This window comes from Larus michahellis, chromosome 6, assembly GCF_964199755.1.
Source record: "Larus michahellis chromosome 6, bLarMic1.1, whole genome shotgun sequence".
Taxonomy (NCBI): Eukaryota; Metazoa; Chordata; class Aves; order Charadriiformes; family Laridae; genus Larus; species Larus michahellis.
Genome location: NC_133901.1, coordinates 15,317,482 through 15,342,329, shown reverse-complemented (window position 1 = coordinate 15,342,329; position 24,848 = coordinate 15,317,482). Strand labels below are relative to the sequence as shown.

Sequence of the window (24,848 nt, the reverse complement as noted above, 5' to 3'; positions counted from 1 at the left end):
GGCAGGTTGGGATTCAAGAGTGGTTTGGCTTCAAGGAGAATCAAAGAGGCTGAACTGAGTTTGAATCGGCAAGATTGAATTGTTCTGTGCCAAACCAAAGTTCACCTCGGTCCTCTCTGGAGGATGCTCGGCACGATTCAGTGGTCTCTCCCACTCCTCTCGGTAGCATCTATTTCTGCCACTGGCTAAGATGTCTCAAAACTCAGGTGTGGGCACATTTGCTGCCACCAGTAATCCCCTTCCGCAAGCCCCGTTTGGAGTTTGTGGCTAGAACTCAGACTGAAGAAATACCACCACCACGCTGCTAGACAACATGGCATTTCCTTTTAACTTCCTTCTGAATCTCACTTGATTTAATACTTCAGATGAGCTAAACCAACCCAGTTAAAAGTTGGAAGGAGTTTGCAGAAAGGAAAAAGAAATAAATTAAACCCAAGAGGTACCTTGAGCCTATCCTGTAGTTCCTCAACCTGCAGACTGTGATGAAAAAATATTTCCAACTCAGCTGGAACAGGAAATATTTTCCTAAGCTGCATGGAGAGATCAGCCTGTTTTCCAGCCTCAATGGGCACACAAGCAAGTCTTCATCACTGAAACTGGAATTGTCCGTTTCTCTTAACACAGCGAGAGGGAGAGGTGTACACACTGAAAACAAAAGACAAAATCACTTCCAGGATACCCCTGGAGAGGCAACAGCCTTCTCCTGGCCTCCTCTGGAGGTTGGTGCCTCCCAGAAGGGTGTCAACCACGGAACTTGGACAACCTCCCTTGAGAAAGACTGGGGCAGTGGCTGAAACGACTGTTTCAGTGGAGACCCACCCGCAGTCAGGAACACGAGGATGACCCCACATCAGTTTCTTAAGCTTTTGTTTCCCCACCATACCTGCTAAGTTCTTGTCCAGAAGGGACTCTGCTCATTGGCATTTCACATGAGGCCATTACAGGAACATCCCAAGGAGCCCAAAAGACAATTGCAGAAGTTGGAGGCTCCATCTTGACACCACCTGTACCAAGAGGACATTGACAGTTCAGAATAGAAAGCCACATTTTCTCTGCTCTTCCATTGGGAAGGACGGAAAATCCTATCCCTGCCTCTTTTTATTCATTTACATAAGGGGATTTTTCCTATCAAGGTACCAAAAGTTTGGCTCACTTCAAGATTCTGTAACCTGCAAAATGGGCTGAAGCCTTCTTGGGGTAAGCCAGTGGCTCGCTGTAATCAACAATTCCTTGTAAGCAGGAACTGGATGCTTCCTACTGAAGTTACTTTGTCATATTTATTACCAGGCACAAACAGGCTTCAAATTCAGGCAAGCCCTGTCCTTCCCGCTGGGCAAACACGGAGCTAGTATCTAAAATAAACATTTAGACTTTTTCAGCTGAGCTGCAGCTTCTGCTACTTATTTTGTAAAGACTCCAGGCCAACGAAAGTGGCTACAGTCAGGGTAGGAAAATTGTAAACTCCCCAGAGGTCCAACAGAAGCTAAGGCACCCGGACCTATTCTGCCAAGTTGAGATTCACAGACCAGGAGGCAAAGGAAAATAAAACCCACCCAATCTGACCATTTTACTAAAAATTCAGACACAAACAGGGAATTCGGTTTGATTTTGTTTCCTTCTACCCCAATAACGTCAAGGAAAAACTCAAAACTCTCCATATAACGCAGGGATAGACTTTCATTAGAACTAAACCAACAAAAAAACCCAAACCCCAAAACCAAGAGATGAAGAAAGCTACTGAAAACAGTTTGTTTTATTTCCAGGATCAAATATTACAATAGGACATTTACATATATTTATAAAAAAATGCAGCAGTTGTGTATATAGATCAGAGGTTTCCTTGAGTTTGGTCCCTCCCAGCACAGTGAGCTGAAATATTCCAAATTAATCCTCTCCCTCCTCCCACGTGAAGTCGTCATCATTGAAGAAGAAAGTGGCTACCGTAAAAACTGACAGGCTTTCAAAATTTTATAATTTTGAAAAAAAAAAAAAAAAAGAGGCTGTTTCCTTGTTTCCTCTAATTGGTGATTTTACAGTATCAAAATGTCATAATTTTGACACTGTAAGTTCACCAATTAGAGGAAACAGCCTCATTTATAAAAATCATCTATCCTATAGTCTGGTGTCTCTGATGAGGCACCATGTCTCCGAGCTGAGTTTTACCCAGATGTTCTTCATATAAATCTGCTCTATAAAATAGCACCTCGTTGCCCTGCTCCAAGTACTTTTACTATCTATCCTTCTATACCTTAAAGTCTCAGCACCATTTAACAAGCAGTTACGAAATGACTTTTCTCTGTACTGCAGACACTCACAGTAATTAGAGACAGTGACCAAATCCCCAACTTCTGCAATCACTCATAATACACCCATGTGAAAAAAACAAAAAACTGAGGCAAGTTGAGGCACTGGTGTTAAGTGCCCCATTCTCCGATTAAAAACACATGTGTGTGTGTATATATATATGTATATACATATGGCTATATTTATTGGGAGTGGACAGACACTAAGGATCTCACGGACAAGAGGACACCGGAGCAAAAGTCATCCTGTACAACATCACAGAAAGCGTATCCATTAACCTCGCCGGTTCAGGGGCAGACAGCGGAGTATAACCAAACTGCGGTACGATCTTGGGCTCAAACAGAGAAAACCTTGGCGACACTGTCTTTGCAGAACATCAACCAACAGACCTCGACAGCCGGTCTCCAAACACGTGACTGCGGGTACTTCCAACAATGCAGATGGCCAACACAGGGTTCAAAAGGCGAGTTCTATTTTGCCTTTAGAACAGCGGATGTTCTGTTTTGTAGAAAGTAATTTCTGTCAAAATAAATAAATAGGAAGGGTGGGGGAGAGGAGAGGCTGCAATCAAATCTATTAAAACAGACATGGTGTACCTAGTTTTTATGGGACTGAGACTTTGCACTTCACCCACCTAAAGCGCATGTCCGCTACCCCTCCTCCTCTCGGAGCACAGGACTACCTGTTTTTCAACTAACTTGACTAAAAAAGGGATTAAACAAGAAGAAAGTAGTGACATTTGCTAAAAACTAAGAAGGGATAAAAATTAAGTGATGAGTTCCTGAAATGACATGCGTCTTCCCATTGTCATGGGCATTCCCACGCAGGTGTCTCTGTTATCTGTTTCTATGTGGTTTAGAAAAACAACCACAAACACCACATTTTACGCATCCCCACAGCCAGTATCTGACAAAATGCAGCACAAGCGATGCCTTGCCCCCAAAAGAAAATTACTTCCAGTTTAGCACTTGTTGCTCTTGAGCCCCTGCAAACAAGCTTGGTGCTCCGGCAAGAACAGAAATTTGAGAAATCAGGCCCTTCAGCAGTGAGGTTTATTTATTAAAACATGTACTAAAACCAGCTGCCAATTTCCGCAAGGGCACAAAACATAGCACCAGTAAAAGCGGAAGCTGGTAAAAGCTGGTGCAGATGAGTATATAAATTCGGTAGTCTTTTAAAAATGCATCTATGAAAGTAGTGGACCACATGAAATGCAAACAGCAGTGAAAAATGGACATGCTTTAACGGAGAAGAGGTGTTATTCTCCTGTAACAGCGAGGCAGAAGATCCAGGGAGCTCTGGAAAGCATGCTGATGTAAAACTGCTGTTTAAAACTACTTAGGAACAAAGGTACCTTTGGAGACAACTATATTTTACTTGGCTATTATGCACATACATGGACATTCCTTTAATATTTATCTTATCTGATTCACCAGGAAGGGCAACGTACTTCAGTCCATGAACATCAGGCATGTAAAAATTGCAGACCTAAATTCCAAACCTAACGAAAATAACCAAAAATGTTTGGCATGGCCTTGATCAGCCTTTTTTATGTCAGTAGGGAATGCAGTGAGGTTGAAGCTGGTCAATCAGCTTGACTTGGAGCACGTATCATCAGGAAGACCTGAAATCCTTCTCTGGGCCTCTGAAGGATCACAAGCAGAAAGCCAACAGTAGATGTGCCAACAGCACCTGGTAGGAAAAGCCAGCGTTCATTTTGCCTTGTTTCTGAATATTGCCGTGACTGTGACTATTAGCTGCAGTTAGACGTTAAATATAGAAACAAAGCATTGTTAGATGAAGAGCACACGCAAAGGAAACATCTCCGCAAGCAGCAAGAAGCTACAGCTTGAAACACATTAGCTCTCTTTAGTTCTCTACCCAGAAAGACTTCCACTGTCTACATGCACTTCTGCTCCTCCAAACTCATGGCAGTCCTTGCAACACAACGTGCAAATTACGGCCAAGCAACACCCATAGGAAGCCACAAACCACAGCCTTTGAAGGATTTTTTTCCTTTGTCCTTCATATTTCAACATCATATTTGCAATCAGAAATTTAAGGCATTTTTTCCAACCTTGTCAAAAGGAATGTGAACTTCAGATTTAACATCTAGAACAACTGTGACAAAGGCTCTTTATAAAAACAGCCCAACTAGCTTAACACCTTCACTGCTACAAGCGGTCGCAGGCAGAACTTGGTTAACATTTTCAGCCACGTTCCTCAGGCCAGCAAAACACATGCCTCCAAAACTCCAAAGGGCTTCAACATGAATGAAGATCTGAAGAGGCTGAATCCTGGTTGGTGCTGTTTCTGAACAGCTTTCAGCCACCACAGCACAGCTGACTGACGCGTGTGCTGCAACACTGGTTTTATTTGGGTTAGGAAGGAGGAGGAAAGAGGGGAGAGGGACAAAGGGAGAGAAGAGTCACATGCAGGGACACATATTTCTCAAAAACATTTTTTTCCTCTGCCCCCTGCTCCCAGACCAAAGCAAAAGAAAACTGGAAGAAAAAACACACCGGGCCAGAGAAACAAAGCAAAACAAACAGGCTCATAATTTCTTGGAACAGAACAAACTACTAGGAACTGTGAGACAGAGGGAAAAAAAAAAAAAAAATCCCATTTTCAATGTAGATCTTCAGTTTCACATTCTTCTTTCCCTGTTAGGTTATAAAAATACTAATATTTTTCTAAATAAAATCTCAAGAAATTAAAAATGAAGTGAGCGTAAGGACTCCTGGTCTCACTACACCAGCAGGCAAAACCATTTACCGTGCTCAAGAGGCATGCTTCTTGACGGTTTAAAAATCAACTTGCAGCAGCCAAGTGCAACGTTTCCTTCCTCATGAGAGAGGTGACCCAGCTCCTCTTGGCATAACAAAAGCAATGAAAAGCTAACCTAGGGCTCCCACTTCTGTTTTTGATAGCAAAATGATGAATGTAAGGTTACTCCTTTCCCTACAGCTGAGCAAAGAGGAAAGGAAGGAGTTGTCGGCTGCCCACCGCCCTGCACCTCAGACGCTTAGCTCTGAAAGAGGGGGTAAGACAGGAAGGTTCACAGCATGGGCCCATGCAGCGCACAATCTCTCCAGCAGCAAAACCGATGGAAGAAGTTCATGCTCTTGCCTGCAGTGCAGTTTCCCCCCTTCCCCACTGGGGATACAGCTGTTAGCTATTCTCTATCAGATTGCTTTCACATAGGACAGCCTAGCCCCACCTACATCAGGACCAGCCGCAAGGGGCAGGGGTGGAGAGAAGCTACCAGTAAAACAGACCTAGGACTGAAAAGGCAAGAGTCAATTTTGTCTGTTGAACTTAACTGCTAGAAAAGCTGATGTGGAACAACGTTCCCAGCGCGGATAACAAACCCAAGCCTGTCCAAAATGAGCTGGCCCTCCACCAGCAAACACAGCCAACCAACCGCAATGCACAAGAGGAATCGGAGGGACCACAAAGGCTCCCTGCTTACGCTGGCAGGAACAGGCAGGAGAGCAGGAAAGGTCACCATGCTCCCATGCCAGCCCACCTGAGGGAGACCAAAGGACTATCTATCTATACACGTGTTGGGAACTCTGTCCTGTCGGCAGCCCGCCTTGATTTTCTTGTGGCTAACCACAGAAGAGGTAATGAGTTTCAAGGCAACAAACGTAAGAGTGAGTTATTTCAACTAGACAGCTGGAGCTACTTAGGGAAGCATCAGACCTACATGGAACGGGTTTCCTTGTGTCCCACTCTCTCGTACGTCCGAGTTATGAATTGGGATATCCTAGAAACACAAAGGATCCTTCAGTCTACAGACGCCACTGCTGCTTCACAGACCAAACACCAACCCCCCCGGCTCTTCTGCTGGCCCTGCAATTCACTTTCTAAAGCAGCCTCCATGACAGAGCCTCTTTACAAACAAAAAAGGACATCCGATGTCACATCAACTGTTGATTGGGAAACTGCTACCAGATTTTGCTTTCCTGGTACTGCATCTTGCAGCAGAATGCAAAATAGTTTTTGTGTAGAAGGGAAATCAGTTGTATGATTACATGTAAAACCTCAATTGTGAGAAGACGACACCTGTGAGTGGGCATTACCAGGGGAAACGCAAGACATTGTCTGTGATTCCCTACATTCAAAGACTACAAAGTATGCAGGCTAGTATGAAATTAAAGGCAAAACATCTTGCAAAGTTTTAGTCTACACTAAATTTCTGACCACTAAAGAAAGTCTTTAACAAGTATAATCAGCTGACAGTTGCAGAGAGTTAGCAGTTATGGTAGGTCTCACATGCCGTTTTCCTCACTGATGAGAGCACACTACACTGAGTTCTTCATTGTAAATACACAAATTTGACATCCACCTTGAGGATGGTTGTTTTAGTCAACTTTTATCCCACTGTAATGCCTACCCTAACACCAATTGATGAACAGCTCAATGTTTAGAGAAGACATTGGGAAAACAGGGCACTCTGCACGGCCCAGTGTACGCACAGGATACGCCTGTGTGACTTCTGGTGCCACCTTCCGCAGATGAAAAGAGAGCCTAAATAAAGGAGCAGCTTTCCATATTTAGAGGTAAGTGACAGTAGATGAACATGAAAATAGAATAAAAAGCGGCCTAGAGCATGGGAGCCACCAGGCTGTGAAGTCCTTTATAAAGCATTAATTCATTCCACAGTTTGGCAAGGCTGTGTATGTTTTTAATCAATGAAAGAAAACCTGCCTAGGACTTGCTGTCCTGCTCAATTGCAGTCAGTGCTCTAAAACCCCTGCAAAGCTAGTCACTCCTGGGGAAAACAAAACAAAACACCAGGCAAAGAAAAAAGCCAACTAACAGGTTGCAACAGGCGTTCTCCAGAGAGTCCAAGATCTTTACAGTATCCTGCCACCTTCTATCATCATTTGCAAAATCCTGAGAGCAAGTAAAAAGGAGACACTTAGGGGATGTTGGGAAGAGAACAAATGGAAACCCCACCAAGGAGTCAAACCTGCTCCAACAGCAGACACGCAGATTTCCCTCGGGGCCAAGCAGTCAATCCCATATAGAGTATAGCTGGGGATTTATTTGTGGTTGGTTGCTTTTCTTACCATCTCTACTGGCAGCATTTAAAGCAGGAGGAAAACATGCATGCAATCTAGAAGTCTTTAGATTAGATGGAGGCAAAGTATCTCACCACAGCTCAACCCAACTCCTTCCCAAAACCCAAGTTTTCACAGAGTGGTGTCCCTGCCCATGGCAGGGGGGCTGGAAGTAGATTATTTTTAAGGTCCCTTCCAACCTGAACCATTCTATGATTCTATGATAAGTGAACCCTTAAGAAGGCTGTACGGTTAATGGAGACCTTTCATGTAGAGAATCAAAACAAAGGAAAGACTGTACTGAAGATTACACTCTCTCCTTACAGAGAGATGACTCAGTGCCTTATCACACACTATTTTCAAAAATAAATTAAACAAAACAGATTTAAGAATAGCAGCGAGAAGGGTATGTGTACTATGGCCATTCCAAGCCCCAGCATACTGCATACACAGATCACCGTTCTACTTTATTCCATGAAAACAAAGGGAAGATGTTCTTCTCGATGCTCTCCACAGGGCCCAAGCTGAGGAAGAAAATAAATCTCTGAACACTCTCATTTGGTCACTAGAGCAGGAGAAGGGAAAAAGAGAGAGAAGGGCCAGCCAGCTGCCTGCCTGATTTCAGCGCTGCAATCCTATGACCCTCAACTGCATATTTAATGAGTTGGTGTCCCAGGCAAAGAGGAGAGGGGAGGAAGGCTGGGAGAACTCAGGCCACGGTGCTAATTCCTTTCCTGCACAAAGACAGTCTCTTGAGGACACAGGCCTGCCTCCTGTAACGTGATCTCATAGTCCAGGTGGGAGAGTTTCCTTCGAGGGAAATTGGTGAGAAGTTCAAAGCGTTCGTTGGGGTATCCTTTTGACTGGACATGTTTCACAAGAGCCTGGAGAGAAAGAAAGGCAAAGAACTGTAATATAATTCAAAACAACACAAAATAATGTAAAAAAAAAAATAATCCTATTTTCCTTTAAAAAAAGTTTGCTATCACAGACAAAGGAAATTTTCAAATTTTGCATAGACTCTCTTTTACTTTAATATCTAATTTGGCCCACACGTGGTATGAATAATCATAAAAAATAATAACCAAGTGATCCCTTACCTAATGATTCTTTTAAACGGAAGGAAGACATACACAACATGTAAGACATACATTAATTCAAGTGAGCTGAATTCCCCATCACACATTCAAAGCACAGTAAAATAAGATTTGCAAAAAAAAAGATAAAAAAAAATATCCTAAGTGCCCCAAAACAGAAGCCTCCTCACTTGTTTATCAGATATTATCCTTACATTAAACCTAAAAGCCACCAAAGAAGCAATTTTGTCAGGTAACATTGAGAAAAATAAATGCAGCATTTTTACTACAAATTTAAATTTTTTTCCTGCCTTCAAGAAGCATGAAGTTTTGGGGTGGTTTTGTTTTTTAAAGCTCTTTTCAATTCATTGACTTCTCCGCCTACAATAACGATTGGGGCAGGATACAGAGGGCACTGGGACGAAGGGATAGCAGCCTCACAACCCACCAAGCAGATGCAGCAGGAAGAACTAATGTCCATGCTACCATGGGAGAGACTTCCCAGGTTCACCAGGAAACACAGCAGATGAGAGCGTAAAGTACAAATAAACAGGGACAGAGAAATGGAGATTGGCAGAACAGTAGGGGATACACCAACTGCAAGACTCAGGCAGAATGAAGAGTCATAGTGTTTTAAAGAGGGGAAAAAAGACAATTACTAGGTAATAAAATGGAAAATACGAAAAAAATAAGGGGGTCCCAACAATACTGTTTGCATAGTTTTGGTGTGCAATTTCTGCCAGTCAATTAAGTGTAACGAGCTAAGCTAAGAGTATTAAGCTTCTACTAGTACCAATTATTCCACCAGCTTCCCCTCGCTATTTAGCTGCCGCTTTGGGACCACAGCAACGCAGCACACAGAAAAAAAAAAAGTGGTTGCAAACAAGCAGTTGGCAGTTACTGCTGCAGCTCACAGGCAAGGGGCTCAGGAGATCACTTGGGTGGCTGTTCACTTTGGTGTTTGTGCTCTGGTAGGAAAGCTGTCGGTCACATGGTGCCGACGTGACACATCACAGCAGCCCACAGCACTCTTCCTAATGTTTTAGGGGCATCGACGCAGACAGAGCACGAGGTCAAGGAGCTGCAGGAAGAGGTCAGCTTGTTCTGTGGCATCAGAGCAGAAAAGCAGGAGGATGCTGGCAGCAATGCTGCAAGGGCAAGAACTGAGGCCCCGTGGTGCAGACAGAATGGGATGACCAGAGGCATGACACAACCACAGGGAGAACAGGAACTTGCAAGATAAGGCACCTTGGAGACCTGTGGCTGCAAAACGGCAGCTATCCTATCATTTGGGGAGGAAAAATAAACAAATCAGTCGGAAAAAAAAGATCAGTTGGAAAAAAAAGAATACAGTCTCGGCAATAAATGGAGAGGACAAACAAGTTCCACTGGAAGACACAACTGGACCCACTGGTCCTACTCAGTAGGTCAAAACCATCAGGGAAAAGCAGTGCATGCTGGTGGAGGGGACTCCTGCGGGGGACTGAAGCCCTCAACTGCCGACTAACTCTGAGTCTTGGAAGCCTGCTGCTTGCCTTGAGCCAAGATCCAGAATGTCACAGGGAGATTGTCAAAACTCATCAAGTTCCAACACATGTCTGCAGTGCACCCTTGCAGCAGCGACAGCACACCTGAGCTGCATCAAGAAGAGTATTGACAGCAGATCAAGGGATACGATTCCACCACTCTGCCGGGCCACACTTGGAATACTGTGTTCAGTTTTGGTCTCTCCACATTCAAGGAGGACACGGAAAAACTGGAGAGGATCCAGTGGAGGGCCATCAAAATGACTAGAGCATTGGGCATGCCTCGGTACATGAAGAAAGGCTGAAGGACTTGGATTGTACAGCCTAGAAAAGACTTGGTGGGAATATCATCACAGTGTTCCGATGCAGAGAAGATAAAGGCATTTCTTTCACAAAGATGCACGGTGACAAAAGACAATGCACACAATTGCTCCAGAGGAAATTTCATCTGAATACAAGGAACGAGAGAAATAATTACTGTGAGAGAAATTAAACTTGTAAGCTGCCCAGAGAAGTGTTGGAATGTCCCTTGCTGGAAGTACTCAAAATTCAGCTTGAGAGGGCCCTGGATAACCTCATCTATAGTTCTGCTTTCAACAGAGGGTTAGGCCAGATGATCTCCAGGGATCCTTTTCAACCTTTACATTTCCAAGATTTGATGACTGCAGAGCAACCAGGGAAGTACCAGCACGGATATTTCTTCCAAGTTCATCAAAATCCACACACAAACCAACCTTTAGTATTAGGAGACTGGCGCCCCAAGCTCCTCTTTTACCTGGACTGTTCTCCAACAGGCTTTACAAATTACAATGCCTGTGTCTGATGAGGAAAGCAAGTAAGCGGGCTTAACCTCCTTTTCAGGTAAGAAGGACGATCAAAATTCCTTTAAAAATAGCCGTATGTAAAAATTCAGTTAAGTTTACTGCCCACATCTCCCTCCCTGTCCCATTGAAAGGCCAGCCTTTCCTGCACACCTTATGACACTTGGCAGACAACTAAAGTTATTCAGGCAACAATGCAGACAGAGGGCTGAGCTGCTGAACAGAGTGAAGTCAGCTACTTAATTGCACACAATGAGCAATTACTTCTACAAAAAGACAGTGTTGCCCTTTTTTTTTTTGCCTGGAGGAAAAAAAAAAGGATTACAGTAATATTGGAAGCATAAGCACATCCTGGAGATAACCGTGCATAAAGAAGCCACTCTTGATTGATAACAATGCAATGATTTAAAAAAAGGAAAAAAATGTTTTTTAAAAAGAGCTAGTGGTGGTGGGAGAGCAACATTTTATCATTAGTTACACTTTAGAAGTTTAAACAACTCCTCTCCTTAAACAATTTCTCTTTATAGTTCTGGACAGGTTTAAAATGGAAGCAACTAAGGGCTGAAAAAAATGATGCTCACAAAGAAGCACCTGAGACTTGATCTGGCTGAAATGATTTTAAAAGATCACATGACGTGAGCACAAAAGGTGCCTGTTCAGCTCTGGAACAAAAAGATAACTTTACCCAGAAACCTTGACTTACTTAAATTCCTCTGCTGACTGTAGAGCAGGCGGCAATAAAGGAAATCACATGCTGAGATTAACTTCCTTTAACTACCGCAGTCCATAAAAGGAGTCAAACCAGAAATCAGGATTATCAGGAATATATCAGTATTACACCTACTTATCACCTAAATAAACTAAGTAAGTAATCAAAAGTGCTACATGTTTAATCATACATGCAACTTTAAGAGACTGCTTGCAAAACGCAGTTAAGATATAAAAGAGTACTTGGATAAAGATTATACACCAATTACTGCTATGAGAAAGCAAGAATGAAGGTCTAAAAAGTAAAGCTGACTCCTACAGCAACAGCGGTGCTCTTGACAGTGTTTCTCAGTCTTCATATTTCAGCCCTAGGACTCCATGTGCAGTACTGCAGGCAGTCTACAACCGACCCACTTACGCTTGGTTTTGAGAGCACTGACAGTATAACAAAAGCAATTTCCCCCCCCCTTATTTTCAAGGCTGAGGATTCTCATCTAAGGATGAGAATATGAGCTTGAGACACTGTGCACTCCTAGAGTGCTGCAGACCAGGTTATAGTCTCATTGTCTGTAAGAGACATGACACTTTTCTTCTACATCTGCACGAGATCCTTCTGAGGAGGTGTGCTTTTGCCTTCCCTAATACTTCAATACAGAGGTTTTAGGTTAATTTCACTAAAATGAGCTTCGCTGGCCTCTGTGCCATAAAAACTCACAGCTAACAGGAATACACACTGCTTCCAGATAAGCACCTGCAAAATTCTGATGGAAATGCCATCCACATCGACTTCTCCAAGGAAAACAAGCCCAAAGCACAGTTGATATTCAACAATATTGTACCCAAAGTACAATAATTAAATAGTATTATAACGAATTTGTTTTGGGAGAACTTCCTCCAAACTCTGCTCTGTCATTTGTGTCTAGAAGGGAGTGTGGAAGTATAGTGAAAGAGATGGAGAAAAAGAATGAAGAGTTTTGCCTTTGATTTTACCGTTATCTGACCACAGACAACGGTTGAGCTTTTCCATTTAGAAAAAAAACACAAAAAACAAACCACCATAAACAAGTGACCTGAGAGCATTTTACAGTAATTTAATGATGAATGCAAAATCCATTTAGAGTAATTTCAGAAAGGAAACCAGCAGTTTTAGGACGAAGGAAGACACCGGAGTGTACACACAACCCAAGCAGCAATGGAAACATGCAGAGCCAGCAGAATCTCCTGATCGAAGAGAGGAACGACAGGGAAGAAACACAGCAGAATGACAGCACAAGTGCGCCCTGGATATACCACTTTCACTAGATCTGATTTCAACCGTGCCACCACAGGGAAAGAAATTCTCCAGTTTCCTGTACTCAAACAAGGATTCCGTTTAACTCCACTCACCAGAAGTTTAGCTTGTTCAGGCAGTGAAATTTGTTCCCTCTTTCCATCTGGATACCTTAGCATCAGCTGTGCCTTTGGTCCTAGCATAAAGGAAGTTACTACAAGTTAACAAACAACAAGGCAGCTGAATTGAGCTCTTTTGTAGATTTCAGGGGGCATGCTTTACTGTGCAGCATAGCAGGGTTAGGGACTGGAGACAAATAAAAGGCTCCAGTCTATGAAGACGTACTTCTACCACATGTGTTTAAAATATACACATCAAACTCAGGACTCTTTCAGGAATTAATAGGAGTGACTGAAAACAGTCATCGTTCCCAGAGAAAAGCACGCTGTGCTACCTCTGCCTTTGAGACCACCTCACAGCTGCACCCCAACTCAGGCACCACAGGGAGGAACGGAGGCTCCGGGGACTCGCTTGTATGGGCCAAAGTTGCATTACTAAAACTCAGTCCAGACCGTCGAGGCAGCCAAGCTAACTGTGCACGAGGTGGGGCTGATGTTTCTCTGCTTCTCTCTACCATACTGGTAGAAGCCCTGGCGTATGCACCCGCATTACACCAATGCGTACTTTATTCATGGACAAGGTCTCAAACTAAGAAACTTGAGCTCAGTGACTGACACAACTCTGCAGTTTGTATGCCAAAGTGGTGCTGCTGGCAAGGTGAACCGCTCAAACAGCTGGTGTCAAGGACGGAGTAAGACAGAAGAAAAGATTTAGTTTTTCAAAACAATGGATGAAACCACGCTTGTCAGCGTATAAAGATTTTTAGGAAAAAACCCCAAAACACAGGTCACTATAAAAAAAAAGTGGCAACTTACCATTCACATCTAGGCCCTGAAATGTACTTTCAGGCTTGTCAGTTGACTCCTCCAGTATCCCTGCATCAATGCAAGGCAGTACTCGGTGATTTGATGTTGTGCCAGGCTCAGTCCTTGCAGGGGGCTCAGGCTGAGGCCTCCGGCTCTCCTCTTTTTTATACCCCAAGTCCTTGTGCGGAGACTTCCTCATCTTGGCAGGATTCTCCGATTCCTCCTCCTCCTCAGATCCGCAAACCGAAATAAACTCTTCGCTTCCAGAAAAAAGCTCCGACTCGGACTCCTCATCTGACCGACTCTCCTGCTTGGCCTGTGAGGAATCAAAATGCGTCTCCTGTAACGAGGCTCTGATGGCAGCTTCCAACTGGCTGTCCTCACTAGCATCAATGAGACTCTCCTGTTGAACACAGACATAACACAAATACATAAAAATTGCTTTTAAATGCATACTGAAAAACAAGAGGACATCAGTCTTCCGAAGAGAAGCTTCTAAAACTGTCAGGAGCAAACACCATGGAAAGCTCGTCATACTGTGACTACTTAATGACGACTCCTTGGAGTTTCAAACAGAGCGATATATTTTCCTTCCACACACGCACAATTCTGTGACTGCTAAATCCAAAACAAATGCTGAAAGCACAAACTGCACAAATAATAACAAAATAGTTATTGTGCGAAAAGGCATTCCGTGGCACACCGTATTTTTCCATGCTCTTGCACTAACTCATTAACTCTCTTTATACTACTTAATGGGAAATCAGTACAGCAGGATAAAGACACACTAACATTTTCTTTCGGTTTTCCCCAGTCCTCCCAAAGGGCCTCATACTTACTGAACGAGAGCATTTTTGGGGAGGACTAGTAGAATGGCCATCCAGCTGTCCATGCTCACTCAGGAACCCAGTCACTTGGTCCAAGAAAGAAGTCACATCTAGCTGGTGCCACTCCACTAGTTTCTGGCCTAGGGAACAAAAGATGTCACGAAACGTAATTTCAGCAAAAGATTGCGGCTCAGCGGTCAAACACACCAATTCACTGCTGTGCATGCACACTGTAAGAGGCCGTATTTGTGGAACTGAAGCTTCCTACAGGCTACCACCTGATAATTATGAAGCCTCCTCCATTCACCCCCTTGAAAAGATTTCAGTCACGGACACATATAAATACAGACCCTGTTCATTTCCATTCTTTTCTTTTTATCCATGGGAACATGTGCACAGAACGGTGAATTAGGCATCAAAAGGAATAAAAGCCAAAAAAGCCAAAGTTTATGAAGAAGCATTTCTACATTCTTGCCTGCTTTGATTCTACACCTTGGCAAACAGCACTTGTTTCCACAAGTAAAGTGCTAAGAAGTGTACTCTAACTTCAGTTTCAACATTAAAAAAAAAAAAAAAGGGGTTGGGTAGTTTAAGTCATACAGCAAGAAATCTCAGCTCTGACTACAGACACTATTACTTCAGTTCTGAGAAGCAGGAGACCAGACAATTGATATAGTGGCATTATATGATGATAAAAGAAGAAAGAGAGGTGGTATACTAAAGAAAAAGTAACAATTTCATAAGACCCAGAAGGGGAGGTAGAAGTTTGATTCTTCAGTTAAAAACAAAAACCAAACTCAAACAGAAAGCCCAAAGACAAAATGGTCTTTCAAAATTCAGATGCAATTTAATGGCGTCTCTGAGCCTCACAAAGCTACCGTGCACAGAGCAAGAAGCAGATTCACGTAATGCTTACAAATATTGTAGTTTATTCATCAGATGATTCAAGCAGCTTTTAAAAGGACACTTACAAGACATTCATTTCAGAGTTTTACCACCAGGTGGTACTACTACTACCTTCATTTTCCTAGCAAAGTACTTGCTAAACTCTTTCAAGAATGATAACCAAATACACAAAATTTCAGCAAGCCTCGCGAGTTTTATTCCCTTAGATCCTCCAAAACATACTTCTTCACTCTTTCAGGACAACAAAGTCTCTCAGAGCGCAAAACAACGTAACTGAGATCCTCAGGTGAATGTAACACATACTGTGAAAGATAGTATACTAGCCCACAACCGCCAGTCCTTCTCACTGGATATATAAACTGCAGGTAACCCACGGTCACATATCTTACCTGTCCTGGGATCCAGGATGGAGACATAAGGGAAGTCTGCTAGTTTATAAAACTGTATGTACCTCTGTCCTTCCTCACTGTCGTGGTATACCTACAAAACACCACATTGGAAGAAAATTACTGGATGGAGAGGGAACACTAACAAACTGTATCTTGAAAACGTACAAAGTTTTTCCTCTGTTTTACAGTATACACTACAAATGGTACATACAGTTCTCAGTAACTCTCACAAGCTGAAAATACGTCTACAATAGTCCACGTATTAGAAGCTACGTGGTAACATCTTGAATGCACAAGTGAAAGACAGTTTTTGCATTCAAATGCACATCCATGAACTACATCTCCACGAACTACTGCATCTGTTCTGAAAGTTCACCAACAGAACTGCAACAGTGCTGTTTTATTCAAAGTAGTCCGTTGTTTTCACTGCCCCATCTACCAGGACACCAAGTTACCAGCACAGCTCCATTAAATTTCCCACCTGCCAAAAAATGAAATGTTCCCGGATTATGTTCTTCACAGCCTCATTGCTCCAGACATCGCGGTTGAGACACTGACAGGCAAAATCTTGCACATTCTGAATGTTTATCATGAGCCATTTGTTCTGCATCTGACCACACTCCTTGGCCTGTAAGCAGAGAGAAAAACTTCATTAGACAAAACTGAAGAGCCAGACTTAATCAATGCCAGCAATGATCAGTGATGGCTTCTAACGCTGTCAGATTTTTCACCAAAGCCCCTTCACAGTGAGAAAGATGGACAGTGCTAGTGAAGAGGTGTCCACAAAACGGAAGGCGGGGCTGAAAGACCCGCTTTAAATGAGACTGGTTGAATTACAGAATCGCATCGATGAACATAGCTGCTGGATTTCAACAAGTCAAGCACAGAGTGGGAAAAGCAATTTGGGGGGACAGGGAAGGACACAGGGACGCTGAACAAAGTATTTGTTCGGGGAAGGCTGTAGTCAATCACACTGATCTGACAACAGAGGAAAGACCTGCTCATTCTAAAGATAAACCTGTGGATCATCTTCTATTTAAGTAGACTGCATAACTGACAGAGGACTGGCATCATTTCAACAGGACCCCCTCTCTGCGTGTTTTCTTTTTTCTCTCCAACTTTTGAGTTACTCTATTACTGTGCAACTGCCAAATTAAGCATCCTTTTTTCTGATGCTCGTTATCCAGACTGCAAGTGGGGAGGAAAACGGGAAGGTGCAGGAAGAAATCTTACTGGTTTGAGTCACAAAGCTGGCATTGTCTGATTGCTTGGTGGCAAGTTAATGGTAGGAGTTTGATCAAGAATGTAATTCTGATCGCTGAACTGTCATACCTGTTGAAAAAAAGAGGGCTATATCAACAGCAGGAATGTTCTTACCGCCTGGAAAGACTGGAACTAGCATATGAGCTCCCTTTCCTTTTAAAAAAAGAAAAAAGGTATTTATTTATAAGTGTGCCCACCATCCTGCTGGTAATGCACTTAACAGCAAATTCAAGGAATTAGGATGTTATGCAAGATTTTGCTGTTTTGGGCAATATTTTGTTCCCCAAACCAAAGTTTTTAATTTTAAAACGAATTTTAGCCAGTGCACTTTTGAATAGTCAGCCTATCCAATGTGTGATAGACAGACATGTGAACCCCCACACACTTAGCTTCACAAAGTGAGGAATCTCACTCTACAAAATTTATCTGCACGGCCAAGTGACCTGCAGAGCCAATTTTTATTTTACTCAAAGGAAAAAAAAATAAATGTAGAAGAATGGAATAGGCCTCCTGTAAGGAGGTAAGGGACCTCACACTGACTACTTACCACTAACATTACAGTGTCAGAATCCAGTATTTGGTCACCAGGACAGAAAAGCAGGGCAGGTGACACCGAGAGTAACTGGTAAGGGTCCTAAATATAGTCATTATGCTTTTATGTAAAAGACTTGTTTTGAGCGAGCTGTGGATTTTTGAGAACTAATTCTAGGAAATCAGTTTAAGATGAGGTCTACAGGTACTGTCCAAGATTAAAGGGAACAAAAATCCATACGTTATTTGAGTAAATTGGACTGCCTTAGTGCTGTGTTCTAGTGTAATCCATATTGGATTAAAAGAACAAACTCAAAAATATATAACTAGAAAGCTGGAAAGTGTGTCTCACTCTGCTACACTTACTTTGTATATTTTTCAGTATTAGTGAAAATGAAAACCTGGCTCTACCTTTCCTCCGTCCAGCTAAGGTCCTCGAAAGGATGCAACCAGGAAATTCCACACGGAACATTTGCAAAGATGAGTTTTCACCAGCAGAGCAGGTATAGCTTTTGAAACTAGTTTTAGCTTCCTTCTAAAAACAACAGGCTTCACATTTAACATTTGAAAGGACACAGTTAAATTGCTACCAACTCATGCATACACAACTCTGCTCTTACACAGCTACTGGGGTTTTTCTGAGGGGGTGGAGGTGGGTGGAAGGAGAAAAGCATGGGGGGAATAAATACTGTGGGTTTGGAGATTATATTGGTGGGTCATTTTGGTAAGTGACAAAGAGAACAACAGAAGACTTAACAGCTGGCTTGCATATCCTGAAAGCTATGTCTGATGGCTTTAGATCCACTACTGCCAACATGAACTGCCCCCCATTTCTCCTCCTCCTTCGAGAGGTACAAAGGCCAGCACCAGGCACTTAAAAGAGCATGCAGACAGGGTAAGTACAGAACTACCTCACTGCAAGCATCTCTGTTCAAGCTTCCATGAATCAGCGGAGTAGGAACTTTCAAAGACACAGGCAGTGGATCTCAGATACAACTGGCCAGACGCAAAACCCAAACAAAACCAAACTGATCTGCCTTAAGTTTACCTTTCCCTTTTCTACCCACTCACATTTTTCATCACTACGACAACTGATAGCAACAAACCAGCAATCTGGTTAGACAGTGTGTGAAAGTAGCCTTGTTTTACACTCAGTACTGGATCTTGACGGGTAACTTCTAGCTCTCACACTACTAACAATAATGTGTTTTCCTCTCATTTGACTTTTCTGAACCATATATGGTTTACAAATTTTGTGGTGGTTCTTCTTTGCTCAGCTTTGCTGAAATGCACTGCTCCTCTACGTCAGTAAAGGGAAACAAGGAAGTGGAGCCATCATCTTGTGACCTTCTGTACATCTGCTAATCAAGCATGATTCAGTTTGAAAGATAACAGGTGACAGAAAGTCACAGCACGAGATTATCTAACAAGAACTATCCTATCTGTGCTAGACAGGCTTCTTGCCTGGGCCAGTGCAGGACAGGGCATACACATCCTTCTATTAACCAGCCATTCCTGTGCCAAAGGTGCATCTGCAGGCTACGCTTATACAAACGGCCAGTCTAGAAGCACTTTATGCGAAGTTAATTGCACCATTTGAGTACAATGACTAGATTAGCTTCCAAACTATTGCTGCTTGCTACATGCAAAGAAAAAAAAAGTCAGTATCAGCTGTAAAGCAGGGAGCAGCTAGAAAAGGTTTTAATTTGTAAACCAAGGAAATTTCATATAGGCAGGCTTGAAACTCTGCCACATTACATACAGTCACTTCACAGAAGTACTGAACTCCTAATGAGTGTTAAGCACTGAACTGCACACGCCAGAACTATCCCCTCCCTAAACACAAAGTGTAAACTAAAGTCAATTTGGTGTGTACCCCCCACAAATTAAATCATATCTCACATCACACACATGAAGAGATGAACACCTCTGCAATTCCTGAAAGCAGTCTTTGACATCAGAAAAAAACAGGCTGTTCTTTAAATAAATTACAGACCAAACATGCTTTGTATTTATTATACTCTAGTGATTTATTCCTAGCAGATTCCACATTAAGGAGGTAACTCTGAAGCTTAATACACATTAAAGCTCAATATTGCAGTCAGGAACCGACAGCTAAAAATCCCTTGTGCAATCTTAACTGACTCTTAACAGCCTAATCATATAACCATGCGACACTCCTCAAACACAGACTTCAGTGACACTGTGTATTTAAGTTCTGAAAGCTTCTCAAATTTTCTAGTAGGAAAAAAAAGGCAATTCAGGTTAACAAATTGCTGGCATATCACTCGTTTGCCTCTGGTTTACGTAGCCCCATTCTACCAGCCACTAGGTAACTAACATCCAGTGGCTTAGCCATCATGTTCAAAAGGCCCACAGGATTAAAATAAAGTCTTTTACAGATTTTCTGTGCCAAATCTGTTTCACCACATTTCTGTGGTGTAATTAAGTTAATCACACACTTAACTTTACAAGTATAGTGATCACAAGTTGTTCTGTATGTGAAGCACACTGCTTTTTCACAGATTAAAAAAAAAAACCTAATATCATTCAACACCTGAAAACTTCTCTTCAATGAAAGTTAATTCTCACCTACTCTTAAAAGCTAGCATTACTGAGTTAAAATGAAATGGCAACTTTCAGTACCTTTCTGATAACAAAGCTTCTTTGTAATTGGAGAAAAATTAGGTTTTTTGGGGAAGACCAAAGATAACCAAATCTACTTACTATCAAAATTAACCTTAGAGTACCCAGAGAGGAGCAACGAAAGATGAACAACAAAGATACATGAAAATCTTAAGACCAGATGCCGCCACTCTTCTTAAGTTTGAATAAAGTAATAAATCCTAAATGATCCTATGATAAACGTACACAGCACAACACAGCAGAATGTTCTTGCACACCCCTCCGGAGGTGAGAGTACACCACACACCACCAATAATAATAATAAAACCCCACTTAGACTGACACTAAACTACAAGAGCATCAAAATGACAGTATTTAGTCCTTGATACTTTGGAATGTAATAAATATCTCTGATTTATCATCTAGTTTATGTATGTTTATCTAAGCGTACAGAGAAGGAAGACACTATTAGCAGCTTGCTAATTTTGGGAGACTCCTGTCACTGGATTCACAGGAGGCCTGACATTGTCCCAGGCTGAAGCAGTACAGCAGTCTACAGTCATAAAAGGTAAAACAAATTGAGAAGCTGAAGGCTTTTATTGTAATGGAGTTAAGGACCGCCAGTTTCAAATGAAGAATGTCCCATAGGACAACGAACTGTACAAGAACACAAAAAGCTGAATACCAGAAAGTGTACATGTCTTTAAATTTGAGTTACTGCAAAGAACAGGACAAAATGTATATATACAAACCACCACGCCCATTTGTTTTTTTTGTTTTCGTTTTTTGTTTTTAATTTACAAGACTGAATAAGAATGCAGAGACTTTAGGACAATCAAATCTATCAATCAGTTATTTCACCCTCTGAAACTACTTTTGACTGTGGCCGATGCCACAATCAACATTGCTAAAGTCTTGATATGTTTTCAGCAAGCACGAGGAAAGACTAGCACACATCTCAAATTGCACACCCGAGGTCAGAAGGCACTGGCTGACTGTGTATGTTCCAGTCTGAAGCAGCGCTGGCTGTTTTCATGTGAATTCCCTTTACTTTTGACTTTACCCACACATTCGCTTGGTTCACAAACAGCTGTGAACCACAGGCCCAGCAGGTATCATCAGTTGGGAGGGCCTGGCACAACTTTGTTTGAAGTAAACCCTGAACCGTGTATCACAAGGCAGGGATGCCTCAGCACCAGCGACTTCAGTCTGCTCCTCTGCTTCCATCGCACCAAATTACCTGCTGAGGCAGACGCAGCCATCCTCTGTCACCTTCCCTTCAAACCTGGAATTTTGTTAGAAGATTAAATATATGGAGGGCACTGTTAGAACACAGGAATTAGTGACAAGCCAACTGATCCCTGGTGATTTGGGAAGCATAAAAAGAGAGATGAAGCCAAAAGGATGAGAGCTGGAAACTCAGTAAAGGCACACTTCTCCAAAACTTCTCCAGCAGTGCTCTAAGATTTGTGCATGGCAGGATAGGCAAATGTGAAAAGAATGTAAATAATATTTTTGTTCAGCTCATGAAGTCAGATCTCTAGCACTGTTTGCAGCATCTGTATTGCACCACTTGATCATTAGTTTGCATTCTCACAAAATCATCATATAATTATAATTGATCCAGCTACTTAAAGATGACCAGGTGGAAGTTCAGTAGTAACTGCAACTTCTGAAGAATATCTAGAAATTATGGGCTCAAAAAATAAAAATATATACCCATTTGCATATTCTCTAATCACTAGTTAAGTCACTGATCCATACCATAACAACTTAGGACTTGATCCACACATGCCTACACAGACAGAAAAGGTGACACCTGGAATTATTTAAAGCTAAGTCTCCTCCTCAGCCAGACAATCTCTTGGATTCTTTTCCCATCACTACCAGATGCAAAAGACAAGCACTGTGATTTTATAGAAAAGCGAGACCTCTACTAAAGATAAAGTTGTGCCTTCATGACAAAGACACACGCAAATACTTTTACTAGCTCAGGTATCAGAAACCACTTAGCTGTGTTAACATAACTCCGCCTCAGCTTCTTAGCAAGACTGTGCTGCAAACTACATAGACCCTTGGGAAGTACTTGCTCACCTATCAAAAGCAATCTTACCCCAGCTTTTTCTGTATCGCGCTATACAGAGATACTTCAAGGGATGCAATTTTTCCATTTTGACCGGCCTCCTTTGTGCACTAAAGTCATTCACCAAGCGTGATTTGCCACACTGACATTGAAACATAGACAATGTGGTCTTCAGTTAAATCCTTCAGTAAGTCATCCACATTTCCACATGCAGTCCATCAAATATTTAGCACTGTATGGTCCTCTGTAACTTTCTGATCATCCGACAAATGGACCCATGCATGCCAGCAGCCTAACACAAGGTTTCCACGCTGTACACAGTCATCACATAAGGAACTGCACCAAAATTTCAAAACTTACCGTTTCAAAGCTGCCTTTGTGCATCAGATCAATGGGAGGTCTGAAGAGGTCTGCTAGAGTAGTGAGTTTCTTATCTACTGCCCCTCCATTTCGTAGCTCCTGTTCCTGTCGAACTGCACAGCCCCAGAGGAAACGAAGCTGAATTAGACAAAATACTCAAAAGATGGATTTATTATTGACTATACACTCATACAAAAAACTTCAGCACTAGAGTCACACGGTTAGACCACACTGAACGAGATTAGCTGCTATGTAAGGTAAGAACCCTGGCTTTTCCTAGCTTTCTCAAGCACTGGGCATTTAAATAAGTTTTAAAAAACATCTTAATAAACATGAGTATCGGCAGAGGAGGTCATATACCAATATTTGAAAACAAAAGAGCACAAAAAAGCAGTGGCTTGTCCTCAGTGATGCTTTCAAAAGGGGAAACTGAGCTAGATTGTAGCACATAACTTTTACTCTGAATATTTCTATTCCAGTGTTTCTATTTCTTGACTGTAAGGCAATCCCACAGAAAAGAAAAAGAAAAACAAAACTTAGTTTACATGCAAAAATATCTTTGGATGTTTATATTAAATATCTACTCTTCCCACTCAGGATACCACTGTCTCTTTCAGGTGAACGCGTTTTCAGACTTGTTTATCCCCAAGTACCTGCTCAAAAGCAGGTTTCTTTTAGTGATATCAATTCCATTTAAAATAATACAGAACATATTTCCTACATACACATGATCATACGCAATAAAGGTAAATCACAGCAATTGCTTACATAAAAATGCAGTGATAAAATGTATTTTACGGAACCAAGTCAGCTGAAATGGGGAATAACTATCCCACGACCGAAAACTTTCCAGTAGTGAAAGGAGCTGTCAATGGCCATAGTGTACAAGCCATTTTTTAACAGCTGTTGGATCCCCAAAGGGAAAAAAGCATCCCTGTGGAGCAGGCCCCGGAGACAGGAAATAATCCTGACTTTCATGGCCAGGGACACTTCTTCAGACATAGCCAGACAGTGACATTCATCTATGAAGTTTTACCAAAAAGCATGATAAAGTTTCATTATAAACCCTCACAATGGTTTTACACGTTGTGCACCTCTAAATGCCTTATAACAAAGTGGAGATGGTGAGAGAAAATTTAAGGGTATGATGATTTTGTAAATGGTATATTTTCATTTACACAGTTGCCAGTGACTTTAGTACTTGACAAGTTCATTACTACTGGAAAACCTGTCAGGGGAAAGAAAGTAATTATGAATACTCATTTTCAGTTCAGCATCCAACAGCACCTAAGTATATGGGAACCTGGGCGATGCAAAACACTCCAGCAACGTCAGCGATAACACCCGCACTACAGCTCTAACTCAGCTGTGAAATATCTGGTGTTCTGCTGTCAAAGAATCCTATTCTATAAAACTTAATGGCTTAAACAACAGCCAGTGCTTTGTCATTTGGAGATTCCGTGTATGAACAGACAGACAGTGGTAAACACCAATTAAATTCAAGAGAACCTTGTGTGCAGCCAAGGAAGAAGTCTCAGGGCTACTCAAATCTAGACAAGAAAAATTCAGTGGATGAACTTAATTTCATTTGGTGTTAGATTCTTCCCACTTTTCAATTCCCTCTAGAGCAGAAAAAGTTGGGTTTTTTAGAGTTATCAGGGAAATATCTGCCATATGAAAGCAGATAGAATACACCGTCTGCAGGCTTTACTTACGTAGCACAGGCAAATATGTGGACCAACATCTTCACTACCTGCTTCATATATCCATTGTTCAGTACTTTCCCTTCAGCCACCCCAGAACAATAAACTAACAACGTTAACTGTACCACAAACATGGAAGAGACATGTGAGCAAACAGCACTGACACAACAAAAATGAACAGAAAACCAAACCCTTCTGCTATGCAGCAGGCAATTTAAAAAACATTCAATGACTGAGAACTGTCATAGCTTACAATGGAAACTATCATTCAATCTTAACTTGCATTAGACAAAAATTGAACCTCTAGCTTACTGACGTTTAGACACTTACTGGTTTCTGTTTGAAAATCCCGAAAACCATCAAATATTGAGCGCGCAGGTCTGCGTCTTTTAGGAGCTGAGAAAAATAAAAAAAGTATTTCGATAATTATTTCATAATGCTATCAAAATAATTACATATTT

At 42.0% G+C, this 24,848-nt stretch overlaps 1 protein-coding gene across 1 annotated transcript in view; it reads right to left on the bottom strand.

The window, feature by feature from the left end:
• Nucleotides 1-1,735: 1,735 nt before the first annotated feature.
• UBXN7 (UBX domain protein 7) overlaps nt 1,736-24,848 on the bottom strand; it is a 31,546-nt gene continuing 8,433 nt past the window's right edge. The window contains exons 4-11 of the mRNA XM_074590673.1: nt 24,718-24,783; nt 22,685-22,797; nt 16,304-16,450; nt 15,823-15,913; nt 14,540-14,667; nt 13,710-14,103; nt 12,891-12,970; nt 1,736-8,257 (exon numbers count right to left, since the gene is read on the bottom strand). Of these exons, the coding sequence (XP_074446774.1) occupies nt 8,096-8,257; nt 12,891-12,970; nt 13,710-14,103; nt 14,540-14,667; nt 15,823-15,913; nt 16,304-16,450; nt 22,685-22,797; nt 24,718-24,783 (1,181 nt within the window). The 3' untranslated portion in view covers nt 1,736-8,095. The remainder of the gene's footprint in view (nt 8,258-12,890; nt 12,971-13,709; nt 14,104-14,539; nt 14,668-15,822; nt 15,914-16,303; nt 16,451-22,684; nt 22,798-24,717; nt 24,784-24,848) is intronic.